Here is a 27,395-nt window from a genome sequence, read left to right as displayed (position 1 = left end):
CTGTGCCTTATATTTGGGGAGGCTTGATCTTTTATTATTTTGACTTCCCTCCAAGGCTGTGATCCCACCCCTGTCCTGAACCAATGCATCAAAATAATGAGACTTGAGGAAATGACACGTCCCTGCAGAAATGTCACCATTTCATTTATTTAGGAGTATTATTAGCAAATTGGCCTGAATGAATTAATAAGCCTGCAGTGCTGGTTTTGGAACAGACGGTTTGTAGGTAACAGAGTGTCCCATATCCATGTTTATTCTGGAACTGTGTGTCTTTAGAAACAAGTAATGACAGGAACCAACCTTTTTGGTACAAGGTTGAGGAAGTGACACCCACCAGTGCAGAAGAATAGGGGTATCACTTGACAGTGCCAAAAGTGGAGCGAGACACACACAACAGAAAACAGACTGGTAGCTAACTAATATATCATGAAAGCCTTGACTGGATGTACTCAATAAGGGTGGAATATTTAAGCACAAGTTAATCTGCATGCTTTGATGCTAATGAAGTTCATCTGAGAGTAAAAGCATATTGGGAAGGGCAGAAATAAGAACTGCAAGATATAGTTTGCCTCCTCTTACAACTAGAAGCAGTGGTATGCTGAACATATGGCTGATCAAGCAGCTTTTGAAATGCAGCAAAATAATAGAGATTCAGTGGTCGTTTAGTGCAACGGATAGATTTACAGTGGTGTCCCCAAGCCCCTGTAGGACTGTGCAGATGTTATGTTCAATGTTAAGTGAATACAGATAGGTAGGGTAGCAGGATCATGTCTCTCAGCCCTGCCCCTCCCTTCAGCATGTATTCATATACTTTGTATGCACACAGTCATACTATATGTGAAATGGGGGGGGGGGCTGATGGGCATATAATGAAAGAGCAATTGCATTTAAATTGGCCCATTATTCAAAATCATGAAGAACAATGGAATTAAATATGTTTGAGAAACTAAGGCAATAGCTATGATCTGCAAATTACCTAAGGCCCCACGTATATGGCAAGGACAGAGAAAAATGCAAGTTTACCCTAACATGTCACTAGGAATCTGTTTATTTAAGCACATACAAATTGTATTCAGTCAGGTTGTATTCTTTAGTCCAGCCTTCCCCATCCTGGTGCCCTTCAGATGTGTTGGATTACAACTTCCATAATCCACCAGCTACCTCAAGGCTGCTTTAGTCTTTGAGCGGTGTGATGAAATGTGAACACAGATGGACAATGGATTCCTATCATGCTTCATACTTACCTCACTAAGGCTGTTGGCCAGAGAATCATGCTTTGTACCGAGTTGTGTCACTGAGCTCTAGTCCCATCAGGCACCGTAAACAGCAGGCATACCAGAAATCCTATGGTCTATAGATTATGAAATAACTGATTAGGTTGCTGTGGTTGGAGGGAGAAATTACATCCATCTGGAGCCAGAAACCTACCTGCTTCCTGAAAGGGTGCTATTGTAATGACTGCATCTAACCACAAGCTGTGTTGGCATGTATTACATGGCCTGTGCAACTTGTCCCACAGAAATCAATGGGATTTAGGCCCACAGTTAAACATTTAAGTCCTGCTGATTTCTGTTGGATATTCATATGTAGAATCTTCTCTCTGTTGTATTTTTGTATTTGTTCTATTTTTCCTTATTTTTATAACCAAAATGTTAAGAACATAAGAAGAGCTGTGCTGGATCAGACCAAGGGTCCATCTAGTCCAGCATTCTGTTCACACAGTAGCCAACCAGCTGTCGACCAGAAATGCACAAGCAGGACACAAGTGCAACAGCACCATCCCGCCCATGTTTCCCAGCAACTGGTGTACATAGGCTCACTACCTCTGTTACTGGAGGTAGCATAGAGCCATTAGTACTAGTAGTCATTGATAGCCTTCTCCTTCATGAATTTGTCTAACCTCCTTTTAAAGCCATTCACGTTGGTGGCCATCACTACGTCCTGTGGTAGCAAATTCCATAGTTTAACTCTGCACTGTGTGAAGAAGTCCTTCCTTTTATCTGTCCTGAATCTCCCACCAAACAGCTTCATGGGATGACTCTGGGTTCTAGTATCATGAGAGAGGGAGAAAAATGTTTCCCTATCCACTTTCTCCACACTGTGCATAATTTTATACACCTCTATCATGTCTCCCCTTACTCACGTTTTTTCCAAGCTAAACCAACCCAGCTGTTGTAACTTTCTCTCATAGGGGAGTTGCTCCAGCCCCTTGATCATTTTAGTTGCCCTTTTCTGCACTTTTTCCAGCTCTACAATATCTTGTTCAAGATTATCTGAATTTCTTGTGGTTCACTTTATATTACACAACATTGCCTATAGTTAAAATCAAACAGTTTAGGGTGTATACAGTTTTACTTAATAAATAAATACATATCACATATACCAGATATTATCAAGAACCAGAGCAATATTACTTTAAAAAGAAAGGATTATTTTTTCTAAGTCCTACAAACGCACGGTTAATTTGTTTTAAATGATAGGATACCTTCAATATTGTTGATTATGCTTCCATGTGATACACAAGAATGATTAAAAGCGTTCTTAAATGTTTTTGAAACTTCAATCGTATGGTCTAAATATGTTTCAAAAAAGGGAAGCTTTGTTATGTATAGGGCTGTAAGAGCTGCACATGCCAAAATGTGTGCCTGTCTATGATTAGAGCTGATTTGATTTATTTTGGGAGGCAATACTATGGGATGCCAGTGTACTATGCATTAGATGCACAATTTATGGAATCAGTTTGTATTTTTCATCTTGCACATTCTGCCCCACTTTATTTTCATGTTCCCCTGTGTGAGAGGGAATCAAAGGAGAGAGCAAGGAAAAGGCTACTTACTGGCTGCTTAATTCTAAGGATATATTTTACAATGTGGGGAAAGTATCTAATCAGGTGACACTGGCAAGGGCAGGAAAAGTATTGCCTTTTGGCCATAATGAGTCCGTGGGCCCAGTTTGCTTTTCCCATTCTTCTTCAAGCCAACAAACCAGTTCTTCTCTGCATGCATCTTCGATGTATAAGTGTTGTAATGGTTTTCTTCCATCCTTTCCAGGAACAAACACTCCTCCGTTGGCAACTGCTGAAGAAAAAGAGTGTGGTGCATTCATAATGGGAAGCAAATTCAGTGGCTGAGTTCCCTGCCAGCACTGAAGGACAGTAATCATTGTGACTTGATTGATATCTGTGCAAGAGTCCTGCCCGTGCTGATCCACAGGGGTGGGCAAGGCTGGACAGCTGTGAACATTACACATGGCAGAGATGGTGAAATTAACCCTTTGGCTACCGGTATTTGCTGTTTAACAAGGTTCTTTCCTCTTAGGCTGCCAACATCTCCTCCCACCACTCCAGGTTACTGGATGAACAGTACATGCAACATCTCTGAGGCTTGTTTATCCTAGGGTTAAATTTGGCTCAGTGTCCCTAATGGCATCCCCCACTGTGATTTGGCAGCTGAAGGAAGAAGTGCTGCTCCTTCCAAATTCGAAATCCAATATCCGAAGTATTTTGGAACATTGTTTCAAATTATTTTATTTATTTTTCCAGAAATAAAGCTGGGCGCAGGGTGGCAATCCAGCTGCAAAAACAACAAACAACATCTAATTGATGTTTGTGGGCTATGTTACTTCATGCTACAAGATTTCTGCAAACCTCAAAACCTCCCCATGCCTGATCCCACAGAAACCTCATACTTACTGAGCCATATAAACGTCCATTGGCATCCATAGCCAAGTACTGTCCAGACTCAGTGCTCTTTATATACACTGCACCCACACTTTCTGCGCTGAGCAGCAGTTGGACTGCAATTGAAAAAAAATTAAAACTAAATAACAGCAGGTCTGAAGAAGGCACATGATGTTCTACTGCTGAAGCCAAGCAGGTTTGGCCCAGTGAGCTGCCTACACCGGAGGCTGCTAGGGAAACACATGTCAGCTGCTCTGAGCTTCTTGGTGGAAAAGGAGGGTGTAAGTGCGATGAATACAATAACGATGATATAAATAAAAGAGTCAGTAGCAGATATGGCACAGAACTGGATGATTTGAGCAGCACAGAGACCATCCCACTATCTCAAGGATGGGGAAGATGCAGCCCTCCAGATGTTGTTGGACTGCAACTCCCTTCAGCCCTAGCCAGCACAGCCAATGGCGAGGGATGATGGGAATTGCAGTCCAACAACATCTGGAGGGCCACACCTTCCCCCATTCCCACACTATCTAGATATGCTCACTATCATGCATTCCAAGGACATGTTCTTATAATAATGTCTTGTGTTCAAACAGCAAGCATACACAGAAGGCACTCTCTGGGGATGCCTGTGGGAACTCTCTCCTTTTGAAACCTCCGCTCTTGCAACCTCACTCAGAACTGGAATATGAATATTTGATGGACGTATTTTAAGATGAGGGTTGGCTTAGGCTAGTTTAGTAGGGTAACCTCCTATTCATGTTTAGACAGAAAAAAGTCCTACAACTCCCAGCATTCTTAGCATTACGCTCTTAGGGTGTAATCCTATGCATGTTTAGACGTGGCTGGCTGGGAGCTGCAGGACCTTTCTTCTGTCTAAACATGCATAGGATTGTGCTGTTAACCACTGCAGTTTACTAGTAGTCTGTTTAAAGACCATGGGCACTAAACTCTGCTTGAGTCTTGTCAACAAGAAAGAAAACATGGTTTCTACATAGTCCCCTGGCATACAAGAGAATGTAGCCCTTGGAAGAAAGAAATTTCTCCCCCTAATTTAGAGATTAATTTAGGACTAGCATGCTTATATTTAGATTTTTAATGTTAACCTAGTTGTTATTTAAATAGAAACTCGTGTGTGTGTGTGTTTTAAAAAACAGAACAATCCAATTTAAATTGTAAGAAATCAGTTTTTAAATATTTTTTTTAATCATATTTTTTAATTCATCTTACACTAAACACATACAACTCTCTGTCTCTGTCTGTCTCTCATAGAAAATGTTTTGGTTTGTTGTGCCACTTTTCCTTAAGTAGATATTGTTATTCTCTTTAAAAAAGGAAATAGTTTAAAATATCTCCAAGTTTCCTTTTCCATGGATTCATAAAATCTATCTCTGAGGGGATTATTCTGGTGTGACTTCTTACACATATCTGGAACCTAGCTTTAACCAGCAACTTACATTTAATACTTACCCTTTAATATGAGCAGTCTCAGCAAAGAAGGAAACCAACTTACAGTGTGCTGGGACAAAAGTCATGAGGGGGAATATTCACCTGTGCCAGAGATTCTTCCATAGTATGGTAAGTTACGTTCAAATGACGAAATTAGATGAACTTTTCCCTGCTGCAGGGGGGAAATCTTCCAGGATCAGTTTGGGCTGTGCAGTAATTTTGAATACACAGCTAAGTAGTTGTAAAAGTTGCAGACAACAACAGTTTATAAAAACAAGAACTGCTTCCTATGGGAGATGGGGCAAATATTCTTAATTTCTTTCTTTTTTAAAGAAAATCTTGCTCTGGCATGACAAAATAGGACACTGAATGCTCTAATTACCTTTTCTTTGGAACACATTGGCTGCTATAGCTTATACCAAATATCAAAAGAAAAGAGAGAGGAAATTCTATAATAGCAATAAAATTGGAGGGGGAAAGCTTGCGAAAAACATAAAGATGTATTAAATCAGTCCCTAATTTTTTAAAATAAATCATAACAAAAATAAACTCCAACATGTAATTTGGGTAGTTGTTTTTACTGTATATATCTGCCTTTCTCCTTTACTCTGTTTTCTAATCTCATTTTCTCTCCATCCCCCATCTTTTTACTTGTCTTAAAAGGGAATCCTAAACCAAAAAGGGGGCAGAGGTGCCACTGATCCTGACCCACAAGATGTGGCAGAGGTTGGTTTGGCCTTCTGCTTCTTTGTATCACGATATGCACACATACGCACACGCACAAACACAGACTGGAAGAGGTCAAAGAGAAGATTATGTTTCCCTTAGCAACAACCCATGCTCCATTAAGGAGGCCCATCTCATGTTTTTGTGGTTCTACTGTGAGTAGGAAAATAATCCATCACAGAGAAAATTATGTTGCTGCTTGTGCACATCTTTCGGTACAAATAGGTTCTGCTCACTTTAGTAGAATCAGGCTACTCTACATCCATCAGTAGAATGGATCCACTCTGACTTGGACGCTATAGTTGATACAGACCCAGCAGATGTAACTGTGGCCCCTGCTTGTCCAGTGTTGTTGGATACTTTTCAGTTTTCAGCCTGAGGATGAGGACAGGATCCTGGGAGAGGTGAGAGAAACCATGTGTGGTCTAGATCCTTGCCCTTCCTGGCTTATAAAAGCAGCCAGAAGTGGACTGGCTGAGTGGGTAAGAGGAGTGGTTAATGCCTCCCTTAGATAAGGCAGAGTTCCAGCCTGCTTGAAGGAGGCAGTGGTGAGACCTTTGTTAAAAAAGCCCTCCCTGAACCCCACCATTTTGGATAATTATCGGCCAGTCTCCAATATTCCATTTCTGGGCAAGACACTGGAGCATGTGTTGGCCCCCCAGCTCCAGGGTTTCCTGGATGAGACAGATTATCTAGATCCATTTCAATCTGGCTTCAGACCCAGTTATGGGACAGAAACCGCTTTGGTCGCCTTGGTGGATGACCTACATCGGGAACTAGACAGGGGGAGTGTGTCCCTGTTGGTTCTGCTGGACCTCTCAGCGGCTTTTGATACCATCAACCATGGTATCCTTCTGGGCTGCCTCGCTGGGATGGGACTTGGAGGCACTGTTTTACAGTGGCTCCATTCCTTCTTGGAGGGGCGGACCCAGAAGGTGGTGCTGGGGGACTTCTGTTCGACTCCCTGGCCATTGGCTTGTGGGGTCCCTCAGGGTTCTGTTTTGTCCCCCATGCTATTTAACATATACATGAAACCACAGGGAGAGGTTGTCCAGAGTTTTGGGGTTCAGTGTCACCAGTATGCTGATGACACCCAACTCTACTTTTCCTTTCCATCTAATGCCAAGGAAGCTGTTGGGGTGCTGAACTGGTGTCTGTCAGCAGTAATGGACTGGATGAGGGCAAACAAATTGAAGCTTCATCTAGACAAGACAGAGGTGCTCCTGATCAGTTGAAAGGTAGATCAGGGAATAGGGATACAACTTGTGCTAGATGGGGTTACGCTCCCCCTGAAGACACAGGTTTGCAGCTTGGGTGTACTTCTGGATATAGCCCTGAGCCTGGATGCCCAGGTTTCAGCGGTGGCCAGGAATGCATTTGCACAGTTAAAGCTAGTGTGCCAGCTGTGCCCGTTCCTTGAAATGTCTGACTTGGTCACAGTGACACACGCCTTAGCTACATCCCGTTTGGATTACTGTAATGCACTCTACATGGAGCTGCCTCAGAAGAGTGTTCGGAAACTTCAGCTGGTTCAAAGACCTGCTGCCAGACTGCTGACTGGGGCTGGTTACAGGGAGCATACAACTCCCCTGTTAAAACAGCTCCACTGGCTCCCAGTCTGTTTCTGGGCACAATTCAAAGTGCTGGTCATGTCCTATAAAGCCCTATACAGCTCGGGGTCCAGGTTATCTGAAAGACCGTATTCTCCCCTATGAGCCTACTCGTACCCTGAGATCTTCAGGGGAAGCCCTTCTCGCCGTCCCGCCACCATCACAGGCATGCCTGGTGGGAATGCGGGAGAGGGCCTTCTGGGTAGCTGCCCCAAAGTTCTGGAACTCCCTTCCCAGGGAGGCGAGAGTGGCACCCTCCTTGATATGCTTTCATAGGCATGCAAAAACTTTTTTGTTCCAGCAGGCCTTTGGGGATAACTTGTCTGGACCTGTGAAAATATGATGGATGGATACTATTTTTCTTGTTGTCTTTTAATGTTTTGATATTTTTACAATTTTAATACTGATGATTTAATTATGTTTTTAAGTTTTGTACACTTGTATTTCTATTTCTATTTATAGGTTTTAATTGTACAAGTTTTAATGTTGTAAAGCCGCCTTGAATCCCAGTATTGGGAAAAAGGCAGGATATAAATATAATAATAATAATAATAATAATAATAATAATAATAATAGAATGCCATTGCAAAGATTAGCTCAATAGGTTGTGGAAAGTGAGGGCACCACCCAAGTTTACTTACATAGTCAGCACCAAGACTTTTACTCTGCAACTAGGGTTATTCCACTGGCACATAGCCGTTTAAGGAGTTTCCTCTGTAAATATTTTTTCATCAGGATGTCCAAGTTTAATAGCTCATTTACACTAAGCTCATTTCTGGCATGGACTAGCAAACATACATCCTTTAGAAAGCAAAGCTGATTACGTGCAATGTATTTCCAGAAAAGAAAGTAAGAAGCCTCTAGTGAGAAAATGATGCGTGGTTGTGTGTGTGTTGTTTCTCTCTTCACATTATCTGATACTTTTCCTACCTCATCACTGTGCTTGTTCTTACTGCCTGCTGACCTAGTAGGAGGAAGGACTCAGTGTAAAATCATAGCTGGACACTGGGATAAACCCTTTGGTACCATAGGATATGGTGATGGCCACTAGGATAGATGGCTTTTTGAAGTTTAGACAAATTCACAGAGGGCAAGACTATCAACAGCTATTAACCATGATAGCTAAATGGAACCTCTGTTTACCTAAGCTATATACTCCTAAATACTAGATAATCAGGGTAAACAAGAGGGGAAGGCTCTGCTTGTTAGTACATCTGACTAGCCCCTTTTGGAAAGAAAATGCTGGATCAGATATACCTTGGTTTGATGGAGAAAGGTTTTCCTTATGTTCTTAAGACAATGGAATCAAGCCCTCTTAAAACTTTACGATGGGATGGCTTCTGGAGGATATAATTTCTACTAGAATGAAATCAGGACCGTTTTGGTCAGCTTCAGCAAAGCCTGCAGCAGCCTGGAGAATGACGTGTCTCTGGAGTAGACCAAGGGTTTCCCATTTCAGATAAAATGAGCATGGAGATGATCTTTTCCAGTTCTGCCCTCTCCCTGCAGCCCCCACCCCCATAAATCTGCTCCAGAGGTTGGGGACCCTCCAGAACAACATGGGAGGTGGCATTGTCGAAATTACCTCTTCCCTATCCCCCCCCCCCCCCCACACACACACACTGGAGTGTCCTGAGTAGAATTCCACTCTGGGAGTTCTCCCAGTGGCAGGAGCAAACTCTGGATCCAACCCAATGACTTCAGTCATTATGGGTATGGAGATAATGTAAGCTGGTCACCACCAAATATGCATGCTATCTATGTGAGAGGTTCTCTCAGAGTTCTAATAAGTCCTGCCCATTTTTGCCAAGGCTCTGAAGATGGATATCTGATTGCGAATCTAGTATTTTCCCCCCATTCCCATGAAATTAGTTCTCAGACCCAGAGAATTGCTTAGGTCCCAATTCATACATGCACTGTGTGGTGTGGTAGCTGCCTGAAGATACAGTTGCATTTTCTGCTGTTTGTGTGTAGCAACTTCCCATGTGTTTGGGGGATTTTTCACCATGACAATGCAATTCTTCTTGTTCGTGGTTTGTATTGTCATAATGAAAATTGCCAAGTTGCATAGAAAGCCATTTCACACAAACTACATGCCACATGGAGCTATCTCCTCATGGTTTCATTTTCAATGGGTCCCCGTGCCTGAAGGGTGCATTTGGAAACGGACATGGCTCAACAAAAGACAGCTCGAGTTAGCAGGATTGGAGATGTGTTCCCAAATACAGGCGTCAGTGTCCTGATAAGTGTCTTTCAAAGCAGGGGTCTCCTTTTGCACCTCCCCTTTTGCTTGTTCCTTGCAAACTGCAAGCACACTTGTGTTTTTTGCAGAATTTCTCCTTGTTTGCTTTCCTACCTCCATTGATTGAACAGGGTTTCAGAAAGATTACATGCCAGTTTACTCTAGGTTAGAGACTTCCTGTCTGTCCTTTGCTATGTTTACTCAGGTTGAGATCATCTTCATTCAGTCTAGTGTTGAGTATGTGCGAGTGTGTGTGTGTAAATGGCATTTATAATTAAACCTCTACCATAAACTGACTTCAGAAACAAACCAGAGAGCAAAGTTGGGGCAGGGGAGGGAAACCACATATTCCTGTGGTTTTTCTTAAAAAAAGAAGTGCTTTTCTTAGAATTTGGAGAGTGTGTCTGACTCTGTCCTCTCGGCACATCCTGCAGCAGGGAGTCCAGCTGAATTCCAGTAAATGCTCAGTAGCCCAGTGTACACACAGAACAGGAAAAAGCTCCTACTGTGAAATCAGTGCATTGTGAGCATGTGTTCCAGTGCATAGTCGGGCACTATGCATATATGTTATAGACCATCATAACAGTGAAGCTTTTTGTACCCCTTCGTCTTACAGTATTTGCTGCCAGTATTTGCCATCTCACTAGGCAGTTTCCCTTGACAAGGGATTTCAATAAATATCCCAGGCATTTTGAGACCATAATAGCATTTTAATACATTAGAAGTTCAAAAAATAGATTTGCATGGGTGGAGCAAGAAGGCAACATTTGTATATGTGATTTGTAAAGAGTAGTAATTTTTTACGGGCATAGATGCATGTAAAACACTATGGTGATGCTAAACAGAAGACCAGATTTATCGGGCAGTATGGGAAAAAATTGCTTCCCATGGTAGAGTGAGACCCACTTTCTACTTACAGTGTCATTGATTATGGACTAGTAAATGTCATTTGACAAAACACTAGGCTCATCTCCTGCAGTGAGTCAATAGGAAATAGGTCCTTTGTTTAAAAAAATTGTGTGACGCAGTCCATGATAAAATGGAGGCAGCACATTTAACCGTAACACAGGAGTTTGAACATGCCATAAAAGGCAAAGATCGGAAAATCAGTGTTCCAACTGATCATGGATAAAATCTGTTTTAATATCCCTGTTTTGTCAGCTTAGGAGTAATTTGTGCATTCTTTATAGAACATGGTACAAGGAACAAGCATTGAATCCCATCAGCGTAAAGAGAATAAACTGTTCTTGTTCTAAGGAGAGAAGTATTGGCTCTCATTCATTCTCCAGCCTTCCCACTTCCTCTTCCCATAATGTTAAAGCACAGAATAAGGATTTCAGCAGATTCTACTCCCCCAGGAATCTATTATGCATTGCTGTGTCGGGAAAAAGGAAAATTAATCTGTGTTGAGAACACTTCCTATACAAAACAGTGATAAAATCCATTCTTTATGCATAGGAAGATGTACCTTCTGTTACTCTAGAGAAGAGCTTAGCTTGCATAAAGATCTCCGCCCCAAACAAACAAATATGGAAAGTAAATGGGTATGGTCAAGTAGGTAATACTGGCAATAAGATTTAGCAGTAGGACAGGAGTACTGCTATAAGTTTTTTAAGTGTTTAAGTTTTGTTGCCTTTGGCATGGTTACCACCACTGCAACAACTGCCATTTTTCTCCACTGTGCTTGACTGACACTATAGGTCAGCCTTTGCTGTGGCATTACTTTCCAAAAGGAGAGCTGCCAGGGCTGAAGTCTGTAAGGGTGCTGGCATCTGCCCTGAAATTCCTCCTCCATAATTCTAAGAGTGTATATATTCAGTTGCTGGGGTGTGGGAGAGAGAGAGATGAAGGCACTCTGCACATGCTTAGAGAAATGTTTGTTCTTCTCATATTCTGGGGCTCAGCCCTAGTACAGAAAACAGATTTTGAAGCTGAGCCTTGGAACAAATGAGGCCTAGTTCAGTGCACCATTTCTTGTTGGTTTGGGCTTCATGGCAGATGGCAGCATTTTCTCTGTGGTTCATGCTGGCTCCACAACACTGTGGGCACCATTTTCTCTGTGCTTTGCACATTGTATGGTACCATTTTCTCTGTGCTTTGGAATTTTAAATGTAATAATATACATGATCAGTGCAGGCTGGTCAAAGATAGAGGGGTCACTATACATAGATTTGGTTGAAATGAGCAAGGGTAGGGCTATAAAATCAAGACCTGTTTATGAACCTGTTTATAAACATAAACAGGTTTATGTTTAAACAGGTTTATGAACCTGTTTATAAACAGGGTTCTTGCCCTGTTTATGCAAGGTTTTATTCTGGTTGTATTGTTATACTGTGGTTTTAATGTTTTATATATTTTATACTGTTTTATTGTGTGCTGTTTGGTTTTAATTTTTGTGAACCACCCAGAGAGCTTCAGCTATTGGGCAGTATAGAAATGAAATGAAATGAAAAATAAATAAATAAATAAATAAATAAATATGCTGCAGAAAAAGACTAGGGGCCCAGCTAAATAGTACAGGGGATACATGACTGTCACAGATCCACACCTCCCCTGCATCTAGAAAAACGTGTTGTACAAGGTTTCAGTGTGATATGTAATGGCATCACACACAGTATTTCCCCATGTCTGGACCAATTCACTTGCAGGGCGGGGGCTGGGGGGGGGAACGGGACCAATTTGCATTGCAAAATAAGTCTGGCTGAAATGAATGGGCCCTTTTTTGCAGTGCAAATTGCAGATGCTGGGGGGAGGCAATCTGGATTGGGCCCATAGTGGGAGGCAAATGGTTAAATCCTCCCTACCCGCCACACTAGGGTCCCAATTTGGATCAGCCCCCGTGTTCATTTTTTATCAATCACCCGGCACTTAAGGGCAAAGCTACATGAATAACCTCACATGTAGTTTGGCACTGAACTCATACAGGATAATAGTGAGCCCCAACAAAGCATTCTAGAATGTGTCCCAGAATCCTTTGCAAGACAGAGAGCTTCTGTGGTAAATGTTCTCAGGTTCATCAGCAGATAGGTCAATGTGGAAAGGACGCCTTTAAGGTGCAAAGTTTGAAAGCCTCTGATAAAGGACAAGAAAAAGCTTACTGTTTCTGTCATTTCGGTCCATTGTGCCATCCACTTTGCCATCAGGAAGTATCCTCAAGAAATGGCCTCCGTTGCTGCAGTAAAGGAGTTTGGGCTTCTTGTAATTCCTAATCGGGAGATCAAACTTTTCCATCAGGCCTGTGAACGTTGTTATTTCCCCTTCAGCCATTTCTTGCCCACTCTGGGTGTCAGGGCTTCAGTACTGGAAAAGAAATCAAACCATTCTGTAGCAATAATAGCAATGTGTGCAATACATTTATAGCAACTGCATATTCAAAGGAGGGAGAACAGTCTACAATGAATCATGTGGGGATTATTTTATACATCTGTAAACCTGATTGTCCATGAAATCAGCCATGCAATGTGCTGTCCTTTCAAGTTTGTTCCACTCAACATATGAAAGGCCTATTTTGAAAATATAGTGGTTTTATTTAATTATTTAATTTATAGCACTCATATCCCACTCTTCAGGCAAGCCTTCCCCAACCTGATGCTCTCCAGATATTTTAGACTACATATCCCATCAGCCCCCAGCCAGCATGGCCAATGGTCAGGGGTAATGGGCACTGTAGTCCAACATTTCTAGAGGGTGCCAGGTTGGGGAAGGATGTTTTAGGCCGTAGCCTCTCAGAGCAGAGCAGTTAGTGTGAGTTCAAAATAATAACCTACCAAGTAAAAGTACATTAAAAGTAAAACATAAAACAAGAGGAGCAGTACCAGAAGTTTATGTGCCAGATTAAAACAATACATTCAGCTGCAATCCTATGCACCCTTTCATAGAAGTAAGTCTCACTGAACACAGTGCAACTTAATTCTGAATAAACATGCATGCAGCGTTGCACCGTAAGAGCTTAACAAACAGAAAAAACCTGGACCCTTTGCTTGGTACCCCAATTTCTTTGTGGAAATGCTTTCACTCTTTCTTCCATTCTGCCCATAAAATATATATTTTTAAATCAATGTACCTATTAAGCCATGTCTGGGAAATAAACAAGGGGCACTCTGCTCCCTGCTGTTTTGATTTAGGTACTGAATAGCAGGGACCTCTTGCCAAAGCAATCACAAATTGGACCGTTGGGAACAGTCAAGAAAAAGTGGGAAATGGGTAATTTATGGGTGCAGTGTTGGGAATCCTTTTCACCTCTGAGCAATCAGCTGCGACAGACACAAAGCTGGTTCTAAACAGAAGTTATACCTTTGGGGTATAGAAAATGAGCTGCTTGAGCCAACCAGAGTACATTCCTCAAGCAAGGTCTGTTGAAATCATGTACTGATTTCAAAAGGTGCAAGCAAGGAAGTGATGTGGCCTGCACTACAGCCAAATATGTTGGATTCTCCTCACCTAGTGGATGAGATACCCTCTTCTAGCTGGGTTGGAGGCAGCTGTCCAGAGCCTGATTCCCATTGATCAAATGACAAAAACATCTTTTCCTTCTGAAAACTGATCTCAGAGCCCTCAGTTGAGGTGAATGGAGAGGCAAGAATGTAAAATGAAAAGTGGGACATAGGGCAGGCCCAGTTCCACTTCTTGCAAGACCAGTTTAACTCTTGAGTCAAAGCAGACAACTACAGATTGCAGGTCATAGTAGAGGTCCATTTTTCTCTGCACCTGACAGCTTCTTCTCTCATACCCACTTCAGGATAGAAAACCAATATGGACCCATTCGTTACATTTGCTAAAATAGGAAGGGCAGGATGCTTCCTTTATATATTTGATGGTCTAATGATCCAAGTGCTTCTCTGAAGCATTTTAGCAGAACAACTCAGTGGGACATTTGGAAATGATTATTTAATTCCACGTTACTATACTCCTTTAGGATTCGACACTATTTTTAGAACCCATCCTTGCTTGCCAAAGCCTTTGACTCCCCAAGAGAAGTTGAATGAATACTATTTTCCGCCCCCATTGTCCTGGTGTGCTAGACGTGAACGCTGCTCTCATACTTTTATGACTGTGTCTTTGGTATTCCACACACACAACTCCACTCCTGGTCCTATTATACTCTTGGCAAAGAGGCGCCAGACTTTACGGGAATGAAAGTGTGTGCATGCGCGCAAGAGAGAGGACACAAACCAAAGACAACATAAGAGGACTTGTTTTTTCTGGTTCGAGGCCTAACCTCTTAATGATTAAAAATCTTGGAGGGGACCAGGAAACTTCATCCAATATGACCTCTCTCTTCAGCACTCCACAGCAAAGATGAAATGCTCCAAAGTGAAACACTCTGCAAGGAAAGGTTTTGGCCTTTGCTTGGATTGGGGCAGTAATGAATGAGAAGATGAATGTGTAGGATCCCAGAACAATTTGGCTTGCAATCTGTCCCTGTGCACTACGTATCTACTGATTTTAGTTGCTTACTGTAATGTATTTAAAAAGTAGTGTAGTTCATTCACTGCCACCAGATGGCAGTGGTAGTGCCTGTATATATATTTGCCTACTGGGAGGAGTAAAGTTCATTTGTTAGCCCACCCTGCAAGCTGGTGTGTGTGTCTTCTTTACCCTGATCACCATAAGATATTACACTTACTTGCTGTCTCAATTTTGACTCCCTTCTCATTTGTAAGTAGGCTTTCAGCACAACATTGACTTGTAAGTAATTTGTGTTCGGTTGACACCGAAATCAGATTGACTACATCCTTTGTAGCCAAAGGTGGCGGACATCTATGCAGTCGGTAAAAACAAGACCTGGAGCTGATTGTAGTTCAGATCACGAACTTCTTATTGCACGATTTAGAATCAGACTAAAGAGAATAGGGAAGACCCACAGATCAGTTAGATATGAGCTCACGAATATTCCTAATGAATATGCAGTGGAGGTGAAGAATAGATTTAAGGGACTAGATTTAGTAGATAGGGTCCCGGAAGAACTATGGACAGAAGTTTGCAACATTGTTCAGGAGGTGGCAACAAAAAACGTCCCAAAGAAAAAGAAAACCAAGAAGGCAAGATGGCTGTCTGCTGAGACGCTGGAAGTAGCCCAAGAAAGAAGGAAAGAAAAAGGCAACAGTGATAGGGGGAGATATGCCCAATTAAATGCAACATTCCAGAGGTTAGCCAGAAGAGATCAGGAATTATTTTTAAACAAGCAATGCGCGGAAGCAGAAGAAGATAATAGAATAGGAAGGACAAGAGACCTCTTCCAGAAAATTAGAAACATTGGAGGTAAATTCCAGGGAAAAATGGGTATGATCAAAAACAAAGATGGCAAGGACCTAACAGAAGCAGAAGAGATCAAGAAAAGGTGGCAAGGATATACGGAAGATCTGTATAGGAAGGATAATAATATCAGGGATAGATTTGATGGTGTGGTCAGTGAGCTAGAGCCAGACATCCTGAAGAGTGAGGTTAAATGAGCCTTAAGGAGCATTGCTAATAACAAGGCAGCAGGAGATGATGGTATCCCAGCTGAACTGTTTAAAATCTTGCAAGATGATGCTGTCAAGGTGATGCATGCCATATGCCAGCAAATTTGGAAAACACAAGAATGGCCAACAGATTGGAAAAAATCAACTTATATCCCCATACCAAAAAAGGGAAACACTAAAGAATGTTCAAACTATTGAACAGTGGCACATTTCACATGCCAGTAAGGTAATGCTCAAGATCTTGCAAGGTAGACTCCAGCAATTCATGCAATGAGAATTGCCAGATGTACAAGCTGGGTTTCGAAAAGGCAGAGGAACTAGAGACCAAATTGCCAATATCCGCTGGATAATGGAGAAAGCCAGGGAGTTTCAGAAAAACATCTATTTCTGTTTTATTGACTATTCTAAAGCCTCTGACTGTGTGGATCATCACAAATTGTGGCAAGTTCTTGGTGGTATGGAGATACCAAGTCATCTTGTCTGCCTCCTGAGGAATCTGTATAACGACCAAGTAGCAACGGTAAGAACAGACCACGGAACAACGGACTGGTTTAAGATTGGGAAAGGAGTACAGCAGGGTTGTATACTCTCACCCTACCTATTCAACCTGTACGCAGAACACATCATGCAATGTGCTGGGCGTGATGAATCCAAGGCTGGAGTTAAAAGCGCTGGAAGAAACATTAACAGTCTCAGATATGCAGATGATACCACTTTGATGGCTGAAAACGAGGAGGAGCTGAGGAACCTTCTGACGAAGGTGAAAGAAGAAAGTGCAAAAGCTGGGTTGCAGTTAAACCTCAAAAAAACCAAGATTATGGCAACCAGCTTGATTGATAACTGGCAAATAGAGGGAGACCCCTTCATGGATCACTGCCTTGTTGTGGCGAAGGGGCTTGCGTAACTCAGTGAAGCCATAAGCTATGCCATGCAGGGCCACCCAAGACGGACAGGTCATGGCGGAGAGTTCTGACAAAATGTGGTCCACTGGAGAAGGAAATGGCAACCCACTCCAGTATTCTTGCCAAGAAAACCCCATGGAATGTATCACAAGGCTAAAGATATGACACCGGAAGATGAGCCCCTCAGGTCGGAAGGTGTCCAATATACTCCTGGGGAAGAGCAGAGGGTATTTCCAAGTAGCACCAGAAAGAGTGAAGCGGCTGGGCCAAAGCTGAAAGGACACTCAGCTGTGGATGTGTCTGGTGGTGAAAAGAAAATCCGATGCTGTAAAGAACAATATTGTTTAGGAACCTGGAATGTCAGATCAATGAATCAAGGTAAGCTGGAGGTGGTCAAACATGAGATGGCAAGACTGAACATCGACATCTTCGGAATCAGTGAACTAAAATAGACAGGCATGGGCGAATTTAATTCAGGTGACCATCATATCTACTACTGTGGGCAAGAATCCCTTAGAAGAAATGGAGTAGCACTCATAGTCAACAAAAGGGTGGGAAAAGCAGTACTGGGGTACAATCTCAAAAATGATAGAATGATAGTACAAATCCAAGGCAAACCATTGAACATCACAGTAATTCAAGTCTATGCCCCAACCACTGATGCTGAAGAAGCTGAGGTTGATTGGTTCTATGAAGACCTACAATACCTTCTAGAACTAACACCAAAAAAAGATGTCCTCTTCATCATAGGGGATTGGAATGCTAAAGTAGGAAGTCACGAAATCACCGGGATAACAGGCAGGCATGGCCTTGGTGTACAAAATGAAGGAGGACAAAAGCTAATAGAGTTTTGCCAGGAGAACATGCTGATCATAGCAAACACTCTTTTCCAACAGCACAAGAGGCGACTCTATACATGGACATCACCAGATGGTCAATATCGAACTCAGATTGATTATGTCCTTTGCAGCCAAAGATGGAGAAGCTCTATACAGTCAGTCAAAACAAGACCTGGAGCTGACTGTGGCTCAGATCATGAGCTTCTTCTTGCAAAATTTCAGCTTAAATTGAAGAACGTTGGGAAAACCACTAAATCATTCAGGTATGACCTAAATCATATCCCGTATGAATATACAGTGGAGGTGACGAATAGATTTCAGGGATTAGACCTGATAGACAGAGTGCTTGAGGAACTATGGACGGAGGTCCGTAACAGAGGCAGCAACTCAATCCATCCCAAAGAAAAAGAACTGCAAGAAAGCCAAGTGGCTGTCTGAGGAGGCTTTACAAGTAGCTGAGGAAAGAAGGCAAGCAAAAAGCAAGGGAGAAAGGGGAAGATATATCCAACTGAATGCAGAGTTCCAGAGAATAGCAAGGAGAGACAAGAAGGCCTTCTTAAATGAACAATGCAAAGAAATCGAGGAAAACAACAGAATGGGAAAGACTAGAGATCTCTTCAAGAACATCGGAAATCTCAAGGGAACGTTTTGTGCAAAGACGGGCATCATAAAGGACAAAGAAGGCAGGGACCTAACAGAAGCAGATGAGATTAAGAAGAGGTGGAAAGAATACACAGAAGAACTATACAGGAAAGATCTGAATGTCCCTGATAGCCATGATAGTGCGGTCACTGAACATGAGCCGGACAACCTTGAGAGTGAAGTCAAGTGGGCCTTAGGAAGCATTAGTAACAACAAAGCTAGCGGAGATGACAGTATTCCAGCTGAGCTATTTAAAATCCTAAAAGACGATGCTATTAAAGTGCTGCACTCAATATGCCAACAAATTTGGAACACTCAACAGTGGCCGCAAGACTGGAAAAGGTCAGTTTACATTCCAATTCCAAAGAAGGGCAATGCCAAAGAGTGTTCAAACTACCGCACAATTGCGCTCATTTCACATGCCAGCAAGGTGATGCTCAAAATCCTACAAGCTAGGCTTCAGCAGTATGCGAACCGAGAACTACCGGAAGTACAAGCTGGGTTTCGAAGAGGCAGAGGAACTAGAGATCAAATCGCCAGTGTTCACTGGATCATGGAGAAAGCAAGAGAATTCCAGAAAAACGTCTATTTCTGCTTCATTGACTACGCTAAAGCCTTTGATTGTGTGGATCACAACAAACTCTGGCAAATTCTGAAAGAGATGGGAATACCAGACCACCTTACCTGTCTCCTGAGAAACCTGTAGGAGGGTCAAGAAGCAACAGTAAGAACTGGACATGGAACAACCGATTGGTTCAAAATTGGGAAAGGAGTACGACAAGGCTGCATATTGTCACCCTGCTTATTTAACTTATATGCAGACTACATCATGAGAAACGCCGGATTGGATGAATCACAGGTTGGAATTAAGATTGCCGGGAGAATTATCAACAACCTCCGATATGCAGATGATACCACCCTAATGGCAGAAAGTGAAGAGGATCTAAAGAGCCTCTTGTTGAGGGTGAAAGGGGAGAGTGCAAAAGCTGGTTTGAAACTCAACATTAAAAAAACGAAGATCATGGCATCTGGCCCCATCACTTCCTGGCATATAGAAGGAGAAGAAATGGAAGCTGTAACAGATTTTACTTTCTTGGGCTCCAAGATCACCGCAGACGGTGACTGTAGCCATGAAATTAAAAGACGCTTGCTCCTTGGGAGGAAAGCTATGGCCAACCTAGACAGCATAGTAAGAAGCAGAGACATCACCTTGCCGACAAAGGTCCGTCTAATCAAAGCTATGGTTTTCCCAGTAGTAATGTATGGCTGTGAGAGCTGGACTATAAGGAAGGCTGAGCGCCAAAGAATTGATGCTTTCGAACTGTGGTGCTGGAGAAGACTCTTACGAGTCCCCTGGACTGCAAGGAGGTCAAATCAGTCAATCCTAAAGGAAATCAACCCTGAGTGCTCATTGGAAGGACAGATACTGAAGCTGAAGCTCAAATATTTTGGCCACCTAATGCGAAGAGAAAACTCTCTGGAAAAGACCCTGATGCTGGAAAAGACCCTGATGCTGGGAAAGACTGAAGGCAAAAGGAGAAGGGGACGGCAGAGGATGAGATGGCTAGATAGCATCACCGATGCAATAAATATGAACTTGAGCACGCTCCGGGAGAGAGCGCAGGACAGGAAGGCTTGGCGTGCTATGGTCCATGGGGTTGCGAAGAGTTGGACACAACTTAACGACTGAACAACAACAACAACAACAACAAATAGAGGGAGAAAACGTGGAGGCAGTGACAGACTTTGTCTTTCTAGGCACAAAAATTAGTGCAGACACTGACTGCAGCCAGGAAATCAGAAGTCGTTTACTTCTTGGGAGGAGAGCAATGACAAATCTTGATAAAACAGTTAAGAGCAGAGACATCACACTGACAACAAAGGTCTGCATAGTTAAAGCAGTGGTATTCCCCGTTATAACCTATGGCTGTGAGAGCTGGACCATAATGAAGGCTGAGCGAAGAAAGATAGATGCTTTTGAACTGTGGTGCTGGAGGAAAATTTTGAGAGTGCCTTGGACTGCAAGAAGATCAAACCAGTCCATACTCCAGGAAATAAGGCCAGACTGCTTACTCGAGGGAATTATATGAAAGGCAAAACTGAAGCACTTTGGTCACATAATGAGAAGACAGGAGACCCTGGAGAAGATGCTGATGCTAGGGAAAGTGGAAGGCAAAAGGAAGAGGGCAAGATGGATGGATGATATTCTGGAGGTGACAGACTCGACCTTGGGGGAGCTGGGGATGGCGACGGCCGACAGGAAGGTCTGGCGTGGGCTGGTCCATGAAGTCACGAAGAGTCGGAAGCGACTGAACAAATAAACAACAACAACAATTTGTGTTGTGCTCAATGGCACTTACTCCCAAATAGTTGTGCATATGATTGCAGTCTAAATGAGATCCAACAGCATTAGGCCTCCAGGTTAATGTGACAACATTGATGGTGCAATCCTACTATACTCAGAAGAAAGTCCGGCTGAGTTCAATGGGGCCTACTCCCAGGTACATGTGAATATAATTGCAGCTTAAAAGGCTTCAGAAGCTCACCGTGGAATTGCAAGTGCATAGTCTTTTATTTTTGTTGTTTTTATTGTTGGCCAAGCACAATGATTAATGTTTTGTGGTTATAAAATGGCACACATTAATAGTATAGGATGATCCAAAACCTTCCATTACACGTTTAAAGCATTACTGCCAGGCAAATCTGAAATGGGGGGTGGTGATGGAATTTGCCTCTGCTGAACCTGCCCCAAATTTTGAGGTTCTACTTTATGAGATATGTTTAAATTAAATTTGTTTCTTTAAAATGCTCTTTTAATGTCTTCTTCAGAACTGCACACTTATTTTTATTTTATTTTACTTTTAAAAACCTGGATTTTAACAAAATCCTGATTATTATTTTTAAGTTTACAAGACCCAGATTGGATTTTATTTATTTATTATAAAATGTATAACTAGCTCCAGATCGAGAGAGATCAGATCAGTGTACACAAAACACAAAAAATTACAGGGAAAGCAAATAGATCAATAAAAGAGTGGCTGGAATTTGCTCAGTCAGGAAATGCTTGCCTGAAAAGAAAAGTCTTCAGCAAAGGTCAAAAACAAAGTAATGTAGGTACATGCTTGACCTAGGTTGGAAGGGCATTCCATTTTTTCTTCCCACAGTAATATACAGTACTGTTTTTGGGGTTGGAAGTTAAAAATAAAATATTATTACACTGTAAGAGCACATCCATTACTGACATTCCAAAATAATCTATTCTAACTGGAGATGTGGAGTGAAAACCAGTGGCTGTTGGAATGTTAGAACAATAATGTAGTGGAACAGAAGGAATCCACTTATCCCTAACATGAAGACGGATCTACATATATATGTCCTCATGGGGGCGCCTCGGGACTTTATGGAGACCATGGCTTCCTGGGAGCTGTACCCTATTCTAACTGGGCCCACCCATGTAGCCGGTCATGTGCTAGACCTTGTGTTTGTTTCTGGAGAAGCAGGGAGTGATCTGGAAGTCGGGGGTATATCCACCACCCCCTTGTCATGGTCAGATCACTATCTGGTGACATTGGACTTCTCGGTTCCACAACCCCTGCACAGGGGTGAAGGACCCATTAAAATGGTCCGCCCCAGGTGTCTTATGGATCCGAATGGATTCCTGAATGCACTTGGGGATTCTCTGGAGCACGCCAACGGCCACTCAGTCGAGACCCTGGTGGGTGGCTGGAATGCCGCAATCACTGGGGCATTAGATCAGGTGGCTCCGAAACGCCCTCTCACCCTGAACAGGACTCGGACTGCACCATGGTTCAATCTGCAGTTACGAGCTCTGAAACAGGAGGTGAAGACGGCTAGAGCGCCGGTGGTGGAAGTCTCGCTCCAAAGATGATCAGACACGGGCTAGAGCGGTATCTTCAGCCTATCACGTGGTGGTGAAGGCAGCAAAAAAGGAATATTATGCTGCCTCTATTGTGTCTGCAGACTGCTGTCCCAGGAGGCTGTTCCAAGTGGTCCGGAGCCTGGTCGGTTCAGTGGCTCCGGAACCTCTGGAGCATTCTAAGGCCTCCTGTGAGGCCTTGGCAAGGCACTTTGCGGATAAAATTGATCAGATTAGGAGTGTTATTCCATGTGCTATGGATACAGTTAATGAGCAACAGGTGGTCTGTGGCAAACCGGTTTTGTGGGATCGGTTCCAGCTTCTTCCTTCTGATGAAGTGGACAAGGAGCTTTCATCTGTAAGGCCGACCACCTGCTTACTTGATCCTTGCCCATCTTGGCTCATTATGGGCTGCAGAGAGAGATTGGGTGAGGGGATCAGGGCGGTGGTGAATGCCTCCCTTGAGGAGGGAGTGATGCCATCAGCCCTCAAGGAGGCAGTGATAAGACCACTCTTAAAGAAGCCCTCCTTGGATCCCCAAGTTCTGAACAACTTTTGCCCAGTCTCAAATCTGCGATTTTTGGGCAAGGTGATTGAGCGGGTGGTGGCGATGCAGTTGAGGGCACACTTGGAAGAAGCCAATTATCTAGATCCATTTCAGTCGGGCTTCAGGCCTGGGCATGGGACAGAAACGGCCTTGGTCGCCTTGGTGGATGATAAGAGGAGGGCTCTGGATAGGGGCGAATGCTCCTTCCTTGTTCTCCTCGACCTCTCAGCAGCTTTTGATACCGTTGACCATGGTATCCTCCTGGACCGCCTGGAGGGGTTGGGCATTGGAGACACTGTATTGCGGTGGTTTTGGTCCTTCCTCTCCAGCTGGTACCAGAGGGTAGCACTGGGAGAGGAGGTTTCGGACCCATGGCCACTCACTCATGGGGTGCCACAGGGTTCCATCCTCTCCCCGATGCTATTTAACATCTATGTGAAGCTGCTGGGGGCTATCATCAGGTTTGGGGTGCAGTGCCATCAATATGCGGGTGACATGCAGCTCTACCTCTCATTCAGATCTTCACCAAGGTTGGCTGTAGAATCCCTGTCCAAATGTCTGGAGATGGTGAGTGGCTGGATGGGGAGGAATAAGCTGAAGCTGAACCCTGACAAGACCGAGGTACTTTTGGTGGGAGACAAGAGGAGGTTGGGGGATGTTGACCTGGTGTTGAATGGGGTACGGCTACCCTTGAAAAACCAGGTCCGCAGCCTGGGAGTCATTTTAGACTCCCAGCTGTCCATGGAGGCTCAGGTGTCAGCTGTGAGCCAGACAGCACTGTATCAACTCCATCTGATATGGCGGCTGTGCCCCTTCCTTCCTGACCATCTACTCTCATCGGTAGTACATGCCCTGGTCTCCTCTTGTTTAGACTACTGTAATGCGCTCTACGTGGGGTTACCCTTGAAGACAGTTCAGAAGCTGCAGCTGGTACAGAACGCGGCGGCTCGCCTGATTACAGGCAGACGCTGGCGAGATCACATCACTCCAGTGCTGAAGGAGTTGCACTAGTTACCAGTTGTTTTCCGGGTCAAATTCAAGGTGTTGGTTTTGACCTTTAAAATCCTATATGGTTCCGGCCCAGCCTATCTTAAGGAGCGCCTCCAGCAACATCAGACAGACTGCTCAACAAGATCAGCCTTGGATGGCCCTCTCTCTGTCCCATCAGCCAGGACAGCTAGGCTGGTGGGGACGAGGGAGAGGGCCTTCTCTGTGGTGGCCCCCACTCTGTGGAACTCCCTCCCTAGGGAACTCCGCCATGACCCCTCTTTAATGAGCTTCCGCCACGCATTAAAAACGTGGTTGTTCAGGCAGGCATTTGGGGTGGGTTACGGTATTTTTTAAGATGTTTTTAATGTAGAATTTTATTGTTTTAACTGTTTTGTTGTTGTACATCGCCCAGAGTGGCTGGGTGACCAGCCAGATGGGCGATTAATAAATTTAAATAAATAAATAAATAAATGTGTGTGAAACAGAGTGACCTAGGCTAGCACAGCAGACCACAGATAGAAGGAAAGGTAGAAAGCAACATTTTTCCTACCCCTCTATATTCTACTGTGCTTGGCAACTCTGTACCTGTTTCAAACGTTTTCTGCTTAAATCAGCATTTCTTTCTGAACTAAACTGGGGACACACTTCAGTCTTATACTTGAGAATATTCACTTTTAAATGTATGTAAGAGTGAGAATTGATCGCTCTTTGAGAAGACGACTCGTTTCTCTGCATGAGCCACTGTTCAAGCATGACCTGGTGCTGCAAAGATGTAGCAGAATGACTCGCACCAGCAGCTTGAAAGGATGGCAAAGAAGCCTGAAATTTGCTTCTGTCTGTCTGTCTGTTTGTCTGTCTGTCTGTCTTTCTCAACCATGCTTCTGTCTAAATAGGCCGATGCCAGAATCTCTAGATTTCAATCCTGGGATATTTCTCTGACCTCAAGTTTATTCTCTTGCTATTTAATTGTTTAAAATATACATGAAAATACCTCCTCCCTCAACTGTCACCACCAGCAGCCATCCTAGCAGGCTATACTGAGGGAGATGAGAGGGGAAGCAGGACCACTCCACCAGTGCCGCTGAAAGACTTACTTTTGTTTCCCTTTTCCCTCCTCATTCCTTTTTCCTTTTGTGTCATGCCTTTTTAAATTGTAAGCCTTCAGGCAGGGATTGTCTTGTTTCATTGATTATATGTAAGCCACTCTGTGAGCCTTTTTGGCTGAGTGGTATAAAAATACTTCAAATAAATAGAAATAAATAAATAAAATATATTCAAAAGTAAGACTTGTTTCTTCATCTTTGTCTATACTGTACTTCCCTTTTCATCTCTCTTTAATCCTTCAGTTGCTTTCTTTTCTTTTTTTGGGAGTAAACCTGTGTGAACTGTTTAAGAACTCTTTTTCATGTTCTTATAAAATGTACTGTGTTCCCTGCCCCCGTGACCCACCCCTTCAGTCATCTTGTAAAAGCAATGCATTTTTCACTATCCTGCCTGTTACAATAATATTTAAGTAACTACATTTGTAGAAACTCTATGGTTTATGTGGTTGAGCATTTACAGTGCCAAGCAGAAAGCTGCCGCAGACACTCTTCCAGGATATCAATATTTCATACAAGGGAACTGTAACATTAGATGGATTTCTTTGTACTGTTCTAATGTTTCAATAAGAGCCTACATCCAACAGTAATGAAAAGTACATTGTAAATCTAGTGCGCAGGCAGAATAAGCTGAGGGGGGAGCAACTTTCTGTTACATGTTTTAATAGCAAATTATCTTGTGTGCTTTAAAGATATTGTATTGGTGTATTTCCTGACCATATTTGTTTATTCCCTTCCCCTCCTTTTTCTAGTTCCACTTTACTTGCTTCTTCTAGACCAGCCTTCCCCAACTTGCTGCCTTCCAAATGTGTTGGACTACAACTCTCATCATCCAGCAGGTCCATGCTGGTTGGGGATGATGGGGGTCATAGTCTATCATAACTGGAGGGTGCCCAGTTGGGGGGAAGCTGTTCTAGATCAAATTGATACACAAATTCAGGGCTGTCAGGACCAGCAAGTCTCAAAGCACAAGCCTTCCCATCAGCATCAATTGACAAGAGACACCTCAACTTGTAAAGGTGTTAGGAGGAATAGCCATCTTCTCTCCCCTGCCCCACAATACTATGCTTGGGTCCACCCAAAGCTTCCCATTCTCCTCTGCTGTCCATGGCCATCTATTACAGCTTCCAAATTAGCTCTTGGCCCTTGCCTTAGGGGAAAATGAGATAGGAACTTAATGAATGTACAAGGTTGTTGCTTTAAAAAATGTAAATAGCAGCTGTAGACAACAGTGGGACCACAGAGGGTGGAGAGGAAAAACTTACCTCACCACAAGATAAGGTAAGAAGCTTCCACTGGTGCCAGAGGACGCTTCTCTCCCAATGCAAGTATAAGCTGCAGGGAGGCGATTTTTGTTGGAACAACTAGGGGGAAGAAAGTGTTAATCTCTCCCTCTCCATTTCATGCAATCCTGCTGCTGCTCAGGTTCTTCTGAAGCTGCTCTTTACACTTTGAAAAACATGCACCATAATTGCATTCATGTCATTAACATCATGCCTGGTTTGGCCCAAAGTAATAGAAAACATCATGGTTTTACTGAGCACCTGATTCAGCCTTGCAAACATCCCTCTCCTGTTATATGTGTACCCCATTGCCTCCTCCCTGCACCCTGATTTCAATCTGGCGTTGTCCTAGGCCTGCTTAGCCTTGTGAAAGGCTTGCCTTTACAACATGCTCCCATATTTCACTATCTCATCTTCACATTCAGTGGAAGCTAACCTGGCTTTGACCCCCTGCCTGCCTTCTGAAACTGTTTTGACTATGCTTTTTGCCACCACCACCACCACCACTGGGAATTGCTGCACTTCCCTTCCCATAGAGGTGATCCTATCACAATCTACAAGACGACCACTTGTCACCTCTGAAATTAGCTAGTTCAATTCAAAAAAAGCATCTTCAAAATGACTCTCTGTGTCCTACCTCCTGATTCCCTAGTGTTACATCCTAATAGCTAATAGCTCATTCCCTTATTGGCATTTAGATATTTTCCCCTTTTAGAGTTTCCATAGATTGGCCCCTGATGAGGATGTGAAGGAGGAAAGCAAAGCGAAGGGGCTGTAGAAAAGGAGATAATAAAATATGCAAAGTCTGTTCAATCCCCCTGCATTGCCAGGAACAAGCTACAAGGCACAGCTAGCCAGCCACCTATGTTTGCTTTTGTGGGAAACCCTATACAATCCATATGGCTAATCAACCAAGAAGCAAATTTGCAAGGCTTCTTGCTTCAGTGGAATAACAGTTTAGTTTAAGTTGTTCCCAGTAATTAGCAGGATCCCCCCATTTAAAAAAACAACAACTAGAAATTGCAGGGGGGAAACAGAGCCTCAA

The 27,395-nt window shown here is 43.2% G+C and overlaps 1 protein-coding gene across 4 annotated transcripts in view; it reads right to left on the bottom strand.

The window, feature by feature from the left end:
- Positions 1 to 1,035: 1,035 nt before the first annotated feature.
- Positions 1,036 to 27,395, bottom strand: part of FGF1 (fibroblast growth factor 1) — a 100,255-nt gene continuing 73,895 nt past the window's right edge. For 2 of the 4 annotated variants that reach the window (XM_084838787.1, XM_084838788.1), the window contains exons 2-4: positions 12,805 to 13,006; positions 3,692 to 3,795; positions 2,337 to 3,077 (exon numbers count right to left, since the gene is read on the bottom strand). In XM_084838787.1, coding sequence (XP_084694913.1) covers positions 2,883 to 3,077; positions 3,692 to 3,795; positions 12,805 to 12,973 — 468 coding nt within the window. In that variant the 5' untranslated portion in view covers positions 12,974 to 13,006 and the 3' untranslated portion in view covers positions 2,337 to 2,882. Of the gene's footprint in view, positions 3,078 to 3,691; positions 3,796 to 12,804; positions 13,007 to 27,395 lie in introns of all 4 variants that reach the window. The other 2 variants (XM_084838786.1, XM_084838789.1) reach the window with 2 other exon arrangements.

Source organism: Heloderma suspectum, chromosome 2 (genome assembly GCF_057233095.1).
Source record: "Heloderma suspectum isolate Gila_16-S chromosome 2, 16-S_ref, whole genome shotgun sequence".
In the NCBI taxonomy this organism is placed as follows: domain Eukaryota; kingdom Metazoa; phylum Chordata; class Lepidosauria; order Squamata; family Helodermatidae; genus Heloderma; species Heloderma suspectum.
The sequence above is the reverse complement of the archived record's forward strand: the minus strand, read 5'-3'. Positions and strand labels throughout refer to the sequence as shown.